This window comes from Hetaerina americana, unplaced genomic scaffold (genome assembly GCF_022747635.1).
Source record: "Hetaerina americana unplaced genomic scaffold, ioHetAmer1.1.p SCAF_69, whole genome shotgun sequence".
NCBI lineage: Eukaryota > Metazoa > Arthropoda > Insecta > Odonata > Calopterygidae > Hetaerina > Hetaerina americana.
Window position 1 is genome coordinate 2151564 of NW_027287305.1, and position 14709 is coordinate 2166272.

Here is a 14709-nt window from a genome sequence, read left to right on the forward strand (position 1 = left end):
GTATGCGACGTAAAAAGGAGAACGGATGGGGAATTAAAAAAATATACATCCCTCACCAAAAGCACAGACATCTCAGGAGAGAAGATGATGCGAGGAAAGTCTCATTTAACTGCCAAGAGTGGATTATTCTTTTTTTTGCATTTTATTTCTTAAGAAACTTTGTTATTTTTCAATTTTTTTTTTCAAATGATATGCGATTCAAATTTAGATTCCGCAGCCTGGGCATCACTACTCTTGCCCCCGATGGATATATATACATATACATATACATATATATATATATATATATATATATATATATATATATATATATATATATATATATATACATATACATATACATATACATATATACATATACATATATACATACACATATATATACATATATACATATATATACATATATACATATATATACATATATATATATATTTATTTATATATGTGTGTGTAAACATATTTAATCATATTCACATATACTATTTCCTTTCAAAACACTATTTATAAGCGGCGACGTTCACGGGTGCATTTGACTTAAACCATCACCAATTCCCGCTCCATTATACCCTCAAGGCCTTCATCCAGTCGAGACCAGAAAAAGGGTTTGGAAGGGCGGATGATTAAAGAGGCAATCAATCGCACATCACGCACATATTAGCACACACTGGTGAACTTCGGTGAGACCAAATCTTGACGCACCCAAGTGGGCGTTGGTTCGTTGTTGGGGGAGAGTAGGACGTGCGGGGAAGGGTGGGCGAGACCTGTCAGCTAGAAGCGGGGAGCCCTGCTCAGGCCCTTCCGGGGGCGCTGCTGCCGCCGCCCCACCCGCTGCCTCCTGTCACCACCGCCCCTCTCTTTGTCTCCGCGTCCTCCGGCTGACGTCGCTTCCGATTCCCGCCGACCGAAGAGGGACGGTCTTCCTCCCCGACGCCGGTCGTCTCCGTCGCGTCTCCGTACAGAAACAGGTCAACTTCCTCCGGAGGCATGTCCTCTTCATCGATGGATGGGCGGTGTTCCCTGTTCCCCCTCAGGATAGAGTCAAAGTCGGGTCTCCGCTCCAAGTACGCTCCGGGCGAGCCTGTACAATGGTGAGAGGTTCGGGTAAGAGCTCGTAATTCTAGAAATATAGACGTGATTAACAGTACAAAGGTCATATCCGGGTGTTACAAAAAGCTGAGGTTATTTGCACCCCTAGGGTAATTTTTTAGGGGTAGATAGGAGGGAAATAAACGTGAAGGAAGGCCCAGAATGACAATCTTAAAGATGTAGTGTCTGGGTAGAGAAAGAAGAGCATTTTCAAGGAGTTGGGAAAGGATTGGTGCGCAATGAAACTCTTGGTAGGAATATTAGTCTACAGTATTAATGAAAGGCGACTAGGGGTCACGCTATTTAACGTCCCATCCGACGGACGGAGTACTCTACTTGACGTCCTATCTATTCACATGGTAGGTACCCGACTAGGAACTCCTGAAACTACCGGGAAACCTATGTAAAATTTAGCCAACGCCGAGGCTCGAACCCGGGTTGGGGAACCAATACATTAGCCATCGCACCAACCTGATTTTAAGGTGAAAGATGAGAGGAATATTGAGTAAAGAGGTTAAGAAAAGACTTGCGAAAATTTGTATATGAAGTGTGGTTTTATATGGCGCGGAAACTTGGTTATTAAAGCAAGGGGTTAGAAGTAATTAGGAGTCTTTTAGAATGTGGGCGTGGAGAAGGTTGGATAAGATTAAATGGACAAAAAGGAAAACATAAATAGGCAGAAGGAAATAGACAGGAAGACAAACTTCCACATACATACTGTGTGTATGGAGTGACGGGAGAAGAAAGGATTGTTGTGAGGACTCCGAAGGAGGCAGGAAAGTTGGATGCATAGCATTTTGATTGTCTGAGGGATGTTGGAAAAATACAGTGACAAAGAGGAAATAATGTTCTTTGCACCTGAAAATTATGTAGTCCATCTAAACTTGATCATATCTAATATATGAAATATTATATATATATATATATATATATATATATATATATATATATATATATACACACAGGTATATATGTCTATATAAACCAGAAACACAGTAATCAACCCGAAGGTTGGTTTGGTAGGTAATGGTGGAGTTCACCCGGTACTAAGCCCTATACGGCGTGTGAAATTTACACATCAGGTTAAGGGGGCCAGTTCCTTTCCCTGTGCCGGTTATGGTTTCCCAAGAAGATCTGGTACCCGAAAAATCACATAGCTTGGGTGAAGCTGCAGGGGCCCAGAGAGGCATGCCCGGGAATCAAACGCGGGATATCACTGGACTACCGCGTCCCATCTTGTAGTATTATATTAATAAGCGTCAGGCGTAACTATGTAGAATGAGTATAGAAAATACTAATTTAATTTAATTATACATTATTATTCCTCCATTACCGCGAATGTATTGCGTTGTATTAACTTCATTGTAATGTGAGATTCGTTCCTCAAACAATCACTTAATGACTCATATAATTTAATTAACCACCTTGAAATAGTTCATGGTTGTCCATTATCGAAACTAATTTCAAATAACAATGGAAAGAATAAAACTTCATGCATTGTTGCATTAGATAGTAACTACGTATTCCATGTATTGTTTGCAATCGTGGGACGCCATTTTATTGCACGTAGTTCTGCATCACGACACGCACCTCCGGCCTCTTCCATCTCGGCCCAGAACAGGGCCCCCGGGCGGTGCTTGGACGCAGAAGACCCCTGCTGACCGTCGGTCGACCTCCGTCGCCTCCTGCCCAGCCTCGGGCCGAACCACATTCCCTCCTGCGACGTGCCCTCGCCGGACCGTTTGACCTCCTCCCCTGACAGTTCCCAGGGGCTGTCGTCCTCCCCGGTGGCCCCCTTGGCGGGCCGGCCCTGGACGTACTCGTCGTAGATGGCATCGATCATCCGCGGAGATGGGATCGCCCTCTGGCCGAGGAAGAGGGCGGGGACCGTCAAATGGCGCTGCCTCTTGCCCACCCTCGGGAACGGGATGAGACCCTGCCGCTTGCTCACCGACCCATGGAGACCTCCTGGTGAGGAAATAGAATTAATCCAAGAAAAAAACTTTTTCTCGAAAAATATAAAGAACATTAAAATTAAAGCCTACCTCACTTAAAAAAAATAGTTTGGGCTAAAGCACGAAGCACTCATAACAAACCTGGAAAAAAAATTAGAATATCGCCCAGCAATTAGCAGGAAAGAATATAAACCCAAAAAATACAGCAACGCAAATGAGAATAAGCCATCATTACGTTTAAGTAATCCCCAATGAAACGGTATAACAATTCAGAAAAGTGAAGGAGTAAATGATCTTGAAGCAGGAGAAAAATATTAAGGTGAATAATTAGATCTTATTGTAATATCTTCTCCTCATGAAATAACTTAAAAGAATCATAGAAATACCGTATGATTCCGATATAACCAACCTCATTTGGGTCCTTACGGATCTAAATACAACCTACGTGCCAAATAAGTTAAAACCCACTCTAATGGACAAGTCAATAGAACAAAGATTATCCTTCTATCATGGTCAGCCAACGTCATTTTGGTCCATTACCATTCGTCGGAAAATAGACCCCTAAAATCTATCTGTTCTACACTTGATCTCTCCATCTCTCTCTATCATAGTACGATTGGGGTAATAATACATTTTCAATATCACTGCTTAAGAGACCTCCTTCCAATTTATGCATAATATTTAATCTGTAATTTAACCTTCGCTCCATGGAATGATTTCCAGCTTAGCTGCTCTAATATTTTGGATACGCTACTAAGTTTATCATAACAATGTTTTACAAATGTAGTTCCTCTACGCTGCACGCGATCCCATTCGGCAATCAATCCAACTTCGTGAGGATCCCATATACTTGCAGCATATTCTAAATAATAGGCCTAACCAACGACAGATAACATTTTTCTTTGACCTTTTAATCACATTTACCCCATATTCTTCCAATAAATCCTAATTTTTTGTTAGCTTGTACACATATTCACCGTATGTGTTCCACCCAGGAGAGATCGTGAGTGAGGGTAATGCCTAGGTATTTAATTGAGTCTACACATTCCATTTCGGTGTTCCCGATACGATAGGCTTTCGAATGGGAATTGCTTTTATTCCAAATGTTGATGACTACGTACTTTTTTAATTTTAATTCTAATTACCATTTGTCGCACCAGCGTTGTATAGCATTAAGGTCATCTGATAAATCTGTTGTGTCCTCAGGATCACGGATATTACGGTAAACCACTGCATTGTAAAATGAATAAATGCATTGCAAATAAATGTATCTTACTAGTGACTGCGGAGTCAATGTCGTTAACGCAAATGAATTTTTAGTACGCTTCGTAGTTTGAAGATGAGTATTAGGCCTGAAGACAGAAAGGTAAAATTTTTCTCTAATCTTTTCATCATATTTCCCCAATGCTCTTCCAATTTATTCTAATTTTTTGTTACCCTGTTCACGTATATACGAATTAAAGGCGAAAGAGTAGCCAGCAGTTTTGAAAAGGCTAAATTATTTAATTCCTTCGGTAGGAGAGATGAGGCTAATAAACTTTGATATATTAAGTGTAGAACAGATAGATTTAAGATGTCATTATTTTCCACGAATCATAGGGGATCATGATAATATTGTTCGACCGCAGTAGGGTCATGTTCGGGTAAAATTATTCTGATGTGTATTCACCCCCTGCCACCCACCCTGACGGTGGCTTGCAGGGTGAATGTAAAAAATTAAAAATTAAATAAACACTCTGCCACACACCCTATCTGTTGCTTTTAGGGTACTAAAATAAATAGAATAAAAATCAAACAATTCTTATTTTTACTTTTTTAATACTTTGACCGTGTCCTTCCAAAACATAACGTAACAATAAGCATTATTAAAAAATTCAGAACTAATATAATCAATGGTAGACCTAAAAACATTCATTGTTAAGAAAAGTTCGTATCACATGAGTATTCAACCTCCCTCTCGACAGCTGTCATCTCGCATATAGTATGTGGACGATGCCTCTGAGAGTATCAATTATTGGGAGGAACAATAATGGACACACACGAAGACACGACAATCGTCCACTAATACTAAGTGACAGCTGTCAAGAGGGATATTTAATACTCCTTGCCAACAGTTAATAATTTGGGAGATGTAACTGCGCAACTATACATTTGGTAACGTTAGAAGCCCCACACGCACAAATGGACAGTCGCAGACGACAATATATTCGCAAGTGGACATTCCGAAAGACGTAGTTACGAGAGGGAGAGACGAAGAATTCGTCCATCACTGCTTTCGCTTTCAACCTGTGATCAGGGTGTATAAAAAGACAGGGGCAAGAAAACCATTAATCCTCCACGGTTACCCCTTACCTTCAGGAGCAAAAATATAAATAGGCAAGGGGTAACAAATCTCTCGGAAACTACAGGATGTCCGGCACGGCAAACGAGACTGATGTGTCGTCGTCGGACACTTTCGGCTTCGCCGGGTCGGGTCTCGCCCCCGGGAAGGCGCGGGCGGTGGATGTGGCTGGGCGATATGAGCGGCGAGTGGGCGTTTAAGGATTGGAATTAATGTGGACGGCTGAAGGGAAGATTTTTCCGGGGAACTCGGCGCGATAATTCACTCCCTTTTCCCCCTACGACAAGATTTAAAGATCCTCCAGGGCTCGCCCTCCCCATCCCCTTGGCTAGGGACTCCTTTTTAAAGTGGAACAAATATCTCTGCTACGTGTTCCCGTCGTCCTCCCTCAGTAAGCAGTGGGGAAGGGGATATTGCTGTGTCCCTACTCCCTCGCGAAAGTCCCCGCCGACCACAGTCGCGGGTGATTAAGAATAATGAAGACCCACTCCCTTCCTCTGGGAACGGAATGGTGTGAGGTGGACGCATGGCATGCTGGGCTTTCCGCGTTTATAATCTCCGCGACGGAGAGTACTGGGAAATTAAATACACGATGCATCTCCATTAAGACCGCTGTTGGTGAAATAGGTGCCCGGGGTGCTAACAATAAATGATAACGTACAACAGATGACAAACAAAAGAGTGAGAATGAATTTCCCTCTTCTCCCCCCCCAACCTCGCGTGAAGCACTATTGTTTGTTTTGAGGTCACCATGAACTTTTAGAGAGAGAGAAACACCGAATCGTTCGCGCGAGGAATCAGTCTTTAACAACCCAACGCCAATCAGAATACTCTTGTTGGCGTTTCCCAAAAGCACAGCAAACCGTTAAATAAGATGACCCGTGGTTTACACGCCAATAAGCATGATCAGAGCGATCTACAGATGGATTCAAGATGCTGATTCTTAATTTTTTTCTCTAAAAAATACGTATTTACATTTTTTTTTGCTGTTTACATAAACGATTCTGTTTTGTTGCGCTGTTTACATACACGCGTTCACTTTGTTGTGCCATTTATAGAAACGCATCCGCTCTGTTGCTCTGTTTTGTGCAAACACGTCTGCCTTGTTGCGCTGTTCATTAGTACTTGTCCACTTTGTTGCGCTGTTCGTAGAAACTCTTCCGCTCTGTTGCGCTGTTAAAATAGGATCGTCTGATGATTGTTGCGCTAGTTACAAAAGCATGAAAGTTTATAACTGTCGTTCTACAATGGGTCTTCTAGTCTCGATTTCGAAGACTTACAGAAGAAGTCTTACGATTGGGTCGAGTCCTGTAAACGGTAATTGGCATGAAAAGAGCAGGCCTTTAAGCCTCTAGTGCTGAATTAAAAAAATGTATGCATCTTCTGCCGAGACTTAAAAGACTAGAGATTTCATTCCCGCAGTTACGATACAACGCCAGTCCTTTGACTTCGGGGTTGGCACTCGAGACTAACGATCCATTGTGGGAGGACCTACACCAATGACAATCTTCAGAGAATTGCGGTGCTAGGAAATTATTTGTGAGGTTGATATTTAGTGCGGGTGGTCTACATCCCCATGTAAACTACGTGTTGTATTTTTTTGCTAGAAGGAGGTTCCAATAATAACGGTCGTATTACAAAAATGGCCTCACAAAATGATAGTTATTCCATTTTGATCACGCGAGAGAATCATAAGTCAACAAGAGGTTATTGTGCAACAAAATACTCCTTTTTATTTATTTTAGTACCCTGCAAGCCAACCGCAAGAGTGTGCGGCAGGGGGTGAATACACATCAGACTAATTTTGACCCGAATATGGCCCTACCGCGGTCGGACAATGTTATTTTTATTCCTTATCTTTCTAGGAAAATATGAATCTTAAATCTGTTCGACATATAATCTTTCTAATTTTAATGGCATAATCTCTCCTACCTTATTAAAATGGGGGTAATAATACATTTTCAACATCACTGCTAAATACAGGTGATGTAGATGCCCTTCCAATTTATGCAAGAGCTTCAATCTGTAATTTAACCTTCGCTGCATTGAATGATTTCCAGCCTAGCTGCTCTAATATTTTGGATACGCTGCTAAGTTTATCATAACAACGTTTTACGAATCTATCTCCTCTACGCTTCTCGCGATCCAATATCACAATCAATCCAACTTCGTGAGGATCCCATATACTTGCAGCATATTCTAATTGAGGCCTAAAAAATAACATTTTTCTTTGACCTTTTCATCACATTGAGGTGAAATATTTCTTCGTTTTATTTTTTTCATGACAGGCGAATGTTTCAATAATGTGACCGAATTAAATAAGACCTGGAGATAATATTCATTAAACGGTACAAATATATTGCAACTCCAGAGATAAATTAGGACATGTTTATGAAAATATCCAGAAGTCTCCAATGAAGGCTTGAGGGCAACAGGAGCTTATCTGGACCCTAAATATTGCTTAAAAGTAATATGCACTCTAGCACGTGATTCGGTGAAAGTGCGTGAGTAGTGGGGGGGTGGGGGGTTTGAACACGGGCCTTTTATGCGTAAATATTCCCTCATATACCTAACATAGACATACATCATAATCATACAAACACACAAATTTCATCAAGTATGTGTAATATTTCAACAGCACTCTCCCCACCAGACCGTAAGAGAAATAATTTCGGAAAAAAACTACTCGGGCTTTGTGGATTTTTTTAGACGAAGTGTACAATCCCTCTTGCCTGGACCAACATGCTCAAACTCAGGAAAACCCTGTGTCGTATGGTGATGTTTAATTAGTTGGATGGGTGAACACGGGCTCAGACTCTGCTGCAGTTGTTAGCGAAAGATTTATGCCATCAAGTGTCATCCCCTTCAACATAGTCTGAGATTGTTTAATGTAATTAGCATAAACAATGCTTTAAAAAAATGCACCCGGCCGTGAAATAGGACGATATGCGGTATTTACGTCCGTCAGTGTGGCGTGCAGATGTAATTAAGATGTAGTATGAGATCTACTGGAAATGATTTGCTCTTAAATATAACGCATTTTTGAACTTTTTATAATAGCAATGAGTCTGTTTTGTTGCACTGTTCATAGAAATGCGCCTGCTGTGTTGCGCTATTTGTTGAAATGTGCCCGCTTTGTTGCGCTGTTTATAGAAACGCATCTGCTTTGTTGCGCTGTTTATAGAAACGCATCTGCTTTGTTGCGCTGTTCATTGAAACGCATCTCCTTTGTTGCGCTGTTTTAAGAAACAAAAGAACTGCGTAATTGAATCCGCAAACAACGATCAAAATGCCTATGAAGAACTTCTCGATGTGAACCGAAAAGAAACAAACGACTGTCGCTTTCCGAAAAAAGAAGACGCCCAATAACAGATGACGGACACCACTTCTTCGACGAAATTTATTTAGGACACAAAACAAGTTCATGATTAAAATAATAGTGGTCGAGGAAAAAAAACGAAAAATACTTTTCCGAGCCATTACTCGTAAGACATGAAAAGAGTATTTGAATAGAATAAAAACTGGTAATGTTTCAGTAAACACAAAAACAAACTTTATGTTTACAAGACGTATTTATTACGTCATAACATTTCTGTTTTTTTTTGGTATAATTATTTTATAAACGTATTACATGCTTAATTTGCACTGCGAAAACGTAAACCTCATTAGACAAGAGCGGCAAATAATTGCACATACGGCAATAACAGAAATTAATATCCATATTCCATAAAACATAAGAGCGGAAGGGGATATTAAATGAAAAATTAAAATACGTTTTTTACAACTTTCAATCCAAATATAGCTAGGTAATCACAACCACCGATACGAACTTTTAAAGTATAAACAGCAAGCATCCAAGAGATAAGTGACGGGATTTTAAAGTGATAAAAACGTCAAAATACACCCCCAAAAATCTACGCTGGCTATCTTATTTTCTGTTTCCGAAATTTGCTTATAATACTTAAACCTAAGTTATATAGCCCAAAGTTATAATCAAGGTAAAAGCAAACTCAACCCATGATATAAATTATAACCCTTAACTTGCTCAAAATAATACGATTAATTCAATCCCTTTATGTCATTAAAGAAAGCTATCCTCATTAAATACACTATAATTAATTTGCTTATTTTCATTTCGTGACATTGTTGGACGTGGAGAAGACCTTGGACCGCGTTAAATGGAACAAGATGCTTAAAAATCTAGAAGCGTTTGGAGTGGACTACAACAACAGAAGAATGATACAACACCTCTACAAGAAATGGATACCAACCATGCAAATGAACAACAGAAGGAAAATAGAAGCCAAAATAAACGAAGGAATTATCCAAGAATGCAACCTCTAGCCGGTTCCATTGAAATGTATGACTATAAGAGAACACCTCCCGCCACACGCCCTTACAGCGGCTTGCGGGGTATTAAGTAGATGTAGATGAAGAGGCATTGAGTGAAAACAAGAATTAGGCATCAAAGGAAATGAATTGGCGAAAAAAATTAACAAGCTCCAATACGCAGATGGCATCGCAAGAGTCGCAGAAACGGGAGAGGATATGCGTAGAACTCTAGAATGGCATCGATAAGGCAGTTAGGGAAAAATTGAAAGAGCATCAAAAAAAGAAGAAAACTAAAATCCTTAAAATGTGCGAAAAGAAAATTTTAAGACATATATTACAAATCGAAGAGCGTAAAATTGAGAAAGTGAAATCCTACATTAACATAGGTAGCAGTATAACTTGAGGTTGTAGAAGTTACACCGACATCAAGCGAAGAATATCTAAAGCTAAGAAGACATTCAGGAACAAAAAGAGCTACAACTATTTTCAAAGAAGTTGAGGTGAAAATTCCACATGGAGAAAGGCACTCTATGGATCAGAAACATGGAAAATTGGAAAAGTACTTCAGCAAAGGTTGCAAGAAAATTTAAAAACGTGGCGCGGAAGAGGAGAATGTTGAAGATTAAATTGACAGACAATGTGACGAACGAGGAAGAAGTACTACAGCTCGTATGTAAGATAGCAGAAGACGAAAGAACAAGATGGAGATAACACTATGGCAAAAAAAGAACTACATGGATTGGACGCATAGGGAGGTAATATTGATAAGACGGAAAAATAATAGATGGTAAGAATATTCATGGGAAGATATCTAAATGGAAGATCAAGAGACCAAGTATGTAGGAAAGAAGTTAAGAATTTTATAAAACAGAGAAGCATTCAGAGGGTACGTGAATCAATACCGAATAGAGAAGAATGAAGCGCTGCATGAAAAACCAGTCTTATAATTGAAATACTGATGGTGGTAAAGTTTTTGACAAGTTTTTAACATAACTCTTTGAATGATTAAAATTCAAAGAAAGCCATTCAAGGGACAACCTCTCCGTTTCAGACGGGGAGTGAGGAAGAAGCAGACAGGATGCTGGCGTGGCTATCACCAGCATTGTGGGAGGCGCCGGTATCTCACCTTGCGCACTCTGTCCGAAGATGCCCTCAGAGGAAACCTGCGACCTACCAACCCTTGGAAAGGGAAACAGACCCGACACGTCGCCCCGTCTGTACATCATTCCCAGGCGGCGGTCCTCGCTCGGAGTCTTCAGCGCTGGAAGGAAGACGGAAATGGAATGAAAGGAGAGTTTGTTCTTGGCGCACTATGCATTATATATACGAACTAAATTCACAGATCACAATTTATTTGCAACTTCTATTCTTCAATGGGACGCTCCTGAGGTCTTCGCGTCATTCTAGAGATTTACCCCAAGCAGAAGATGCTGGAACCGGCTGGCCTTCCTTAATTTATTGCAGAATTACAGAATAACTTGTCGAACCAAACTCCGCACGAGCACTGTATTAAACGCGTGCAAATATAAACGGGCAAGTGTGTGAATTGCTGCAGGCGTAACAGACATTTCGTACCCTGGGTATGATTAATCATGAAAGTCATATAAATGGGATGATGAGCTGTATATTATTCATGCAATTAGGGTCTTTAATATCAGGTATGCATTATTACTTGTGCCTTGTAGTAATATTTAGGGGGAGGCGACCGACAGCTGAGGTCATTTGCGCCATAGGAGATGGATAGGAAAGGAAGAAGGGTGGAGAGAGAAACCCGACGTCGGCATTATCCTATTCCTTACGAAAGGCGCCAAGGGGTCCGGAGCTTAACGTCCCATCCGACGGACGGCGTACTCACTCAAATGGCCCTCCACAAAACACCTCAAGTAAGGATAGAGATACCGCTGAAAAATATTCAACACCCCCGGGATTTGAGCCCGGGCCCTCTGGGTGGGAAGCCAGTACCATAGCCACCGCACTATCTCGATCCCCACTTGTGATTAGATAACAATTTCCGCGAAAATGTTTGCCCCTTTCAGGGGCTAATATTTGCGATGTTTTGATTTTCGAGTTCAAAAGGAGCATTAGCTGTCCCACAAATTCATCGAAATTTGGGCCTACTTCATGAACCTAAATTAGGATAGTGAAGGAAAGGTTAGACGATTCTTTTGAGACTTCAATGACGGCCACACAAATGTACATGATGAAGAGCAGAGTGGCAGGCCCAGTATCTAGAATCCGATTAAATAGTTCAACAAGTGGACCAAGAACTGCCGAATTGACGATTAGTGCTCTGGCTGATAAGTTTCCGCTTGTTGCTTGCGCCATTATTTCCACGGTTGTTTCGGAAAAGCTCGGATATCACATATTGTGAGCCAAAAATGCTTACCGACCAACAAAAAGAGCAAAGATGGTCGAGTGAAAGAGCATTTTAGGACCGCTACCAATAGACCCGACCTTGCATCTAGCGACTATTACCTGTCTCCTTGCCCTTGAAAAAGGCTAGGAGAACAACAGTTCTAAGACAAGGACGAATTAAAGATCATTATTGTCATCTGGTTCAAATTCCTTGGGAGAAAATTTTTACGCTGAGGGTTTTAAGAAGCTGGTGCAAAGTTACGAAATGTTCGTAGAGGTGATCGACTATTACAAGGATGGTCCCATAAGTAACGGGTCTGACCGAGAGATGGCGGTAGTTGTTTATAAAATATCACTGCAATAGAAAGTACGTAATCTAGAAAGCATATGTATCAAGTTTGAAGGCGCCACGTTGTTTATTATTTGCTTGGCAGTCATAAAAAGTGAACGTTTTAGGCCAAATCAAGCAAAAGCGGCCGCATTTGGCTAAAAAGAATGTGTTGTTTCATCAAGGCAATGCACCAGCTCACAAATCCGTTATTTTAATGGCCAAAATACATGAATTAAAGTTAGAATTGCTACCTCATTCACCCTAATCGCCAGATTTAACCCCCTTGGAGTATTTTCTGTTCTTAAACTTGAAAAAATGCCTCAGTGGTCAAAGATTTTCTAACCTTGAAGAAGTGATGTCGGTCGGCAGTTAATGGCTATTTTGAGGAGCAAGACAGTTCTTATTACAAAAAGGGTATCGAAGTTATTGAACATCACTGGGAAAAGGGTTGAAAGAAGATTAGCTCGAAAAATAATTAAATTTTTTTCCAAAATTTTTGAGTTTCCTTTGTTGGGTCGGGTACTTCTGGGACCACCCTCGTATGCAGAAAAGTGATGCAGGTTTTTACGTAACTAAAAACTGTCATTTAAAAAATAACCGTCGAAAATTATCCTGTGTGGGATGCGGAGAAATTGAGGTTGGGGAAAGAAATGAATTTCTTAGCGGTATATCCCTTTAAAGTGCCCTTGACAGTAGATTTAAAATGGACCTCTTGCAAACAGACACAAGAGGGGTAAAAATCACGTATTAAAAGAGTCAGTTCCTCCTTATTCCAATAAAATCCACTGTGATTCATCTGCAAAATAATATCTATTTTAAAAGTTTTAAATATAAATAAATAAATAAATACAAGTAAATGTGGTGAATTTTCCGTTGTGCGGGACGATTGTGCATGAAACTGTTTTTTCTTCCACTGATTAGCTAGAATTTCAGTATCGGAGATATTGGCATCTTCTTCCATGACCTAAAGTTTGGTAGGGATCATTGGAGGGGTAGAGGGAGATATCTCCTCAGGCCTAATCATCGTGACCCCTTCGGTAAATTTTTGCCGTCTCTTCTTTGAAGCACCCTCCAGAGTTGGTGCCTCCTTTTCCTTCTCCACCTTCCTCTTGGAGATTTTTGTAGATTTCATATTTGGCGCTGGGACCCACCACCATGGGACCTTAAGCACTATCAAAGAAGCTTTCTTGTGTACCCTTAAGCCTCCGGAATCCGCCTCCACGGGAGCATTTGAGTCGTAAAGGAAGCCGCTGGCAAAAGTAAGTCGACGCTGAAGGGATGCACTTTGAAGAATATCGAGGCATTGCAGTAACATCTAAAATGAAGGTATTGTTCCGAAACATTTCCCAATACTTTTTATACAAACCTAGAATGGTACTTTTTTCCACCGGCTTGATCTCGATGACCTAATAGCGAACGAAGATTTGATTAGGAGAGAAGAAGTGGAAATGATCAATAGGAGATAACTTAAAAAATGACAAGAACTGGCTGGATTGAAAACACAACTTTAAACATCCTCGTATATGGATAAGTTAGAAACATAATAGAAGGATATATCTCTTAAATAGAGGCAAAATACAAGTTTATAGTACACATTACCAAGGATGTAAAACAGGGAATCTATCAGGAGGTAAGGAAATCAATACTGAACACAGAGTAATTAGGGGGTGCAGAAAACCAATCTTTGGATTGTTACACGGATGTTGATGATGATATTATTAATTTTTTAAATACTTTAAATTTCAGACTAAGACATTCAAATGAACTCGGAGATGACCTCTCCGTTTCAGACACCGCGCACACGATGTTGACGTGGGTGCCACTTGTGATGGAAGGCTTCTCCAAGGCCTTCAACCAAAGTAACCTCTCCGTTTCAGATGGGGAGTGAGGGGGCAGCCAACAGGATGCTGACGTGGCTGTCGCCGATATTGTGGGAGGCGCCGACATCTCACCTTGCGCACTTTGTCCGAAGATGTCCTCGGAGGGAACCTGCGACCTGCCCACCCTTGGAAAGGGGAAAAGACCCGACACGTCGCCCCGCCTGTACACCATGCCCAGGCGCCTGTCCTCGCTCGGCGTCTTCAGTGCTGGAAGGAAGATGGAAAGGGTATGAAAGAGGAGCTTATTCTTGGTGTACTAATATATAAGAACTACATACGAAGATTGCAATTGGTTGGCAAACTTTATTCTTCAATAGGGCGTTCCTGCCTGTTTATTATATACATGTTTTAAATAAGTTTATATATATATATAAACATATTATAAATAAATAATATATATGTATAATAAAAATAATATATAATATA

At 40.6% G+C, this 14709-nt stretch overlaps 1 protein-coding gene across 1 annotated transcript; it reads right to left on the reverse strand.

Moving 5' to 3' along the window:
* Window positions 1-497: 497 nt before the first annotated feature.
* LOC139696132 (uncharacterized) lies at window positions 498-14375 on the reverse strand. The gene is made up of 3 exons (XM_071594729.1): window positions 14356-14375; window positions 2680-3057; window positions 498-1081 (listed from the first exon to the last, which is right to left on the reverse strand). The coding sequence occupies exons 2-3, from the start codon at window positions 2930-2932 to the stop codon at window positions 792-794; spliced, it is 543 nt and encodes a 180-aa protein (XP_071450830.1). The 5' UTR covers window positions 2933-3057; window positions 14356-14375; the 3' UTR covers window positions 498-791.
* Window positions 14376-14709: the final 334 nt, after the last annotated feature.

Coding starts and splice junctions, on each gene's coding strand:
- LOC139696132 (XM_071594729.1), bottom strand. CDS start 2,932: ATGATCGATGCCATCTACGACGAGTACGTCCAGGGCCGGCCCGCCAAG. Junction 1,082..2,679: donor CGAGATGGAAGAGGCCGGAG/GTGCGTGTCGTG, acceptor ACCATTGTACAG/GCTCGCCCGGAGCGTACTTG.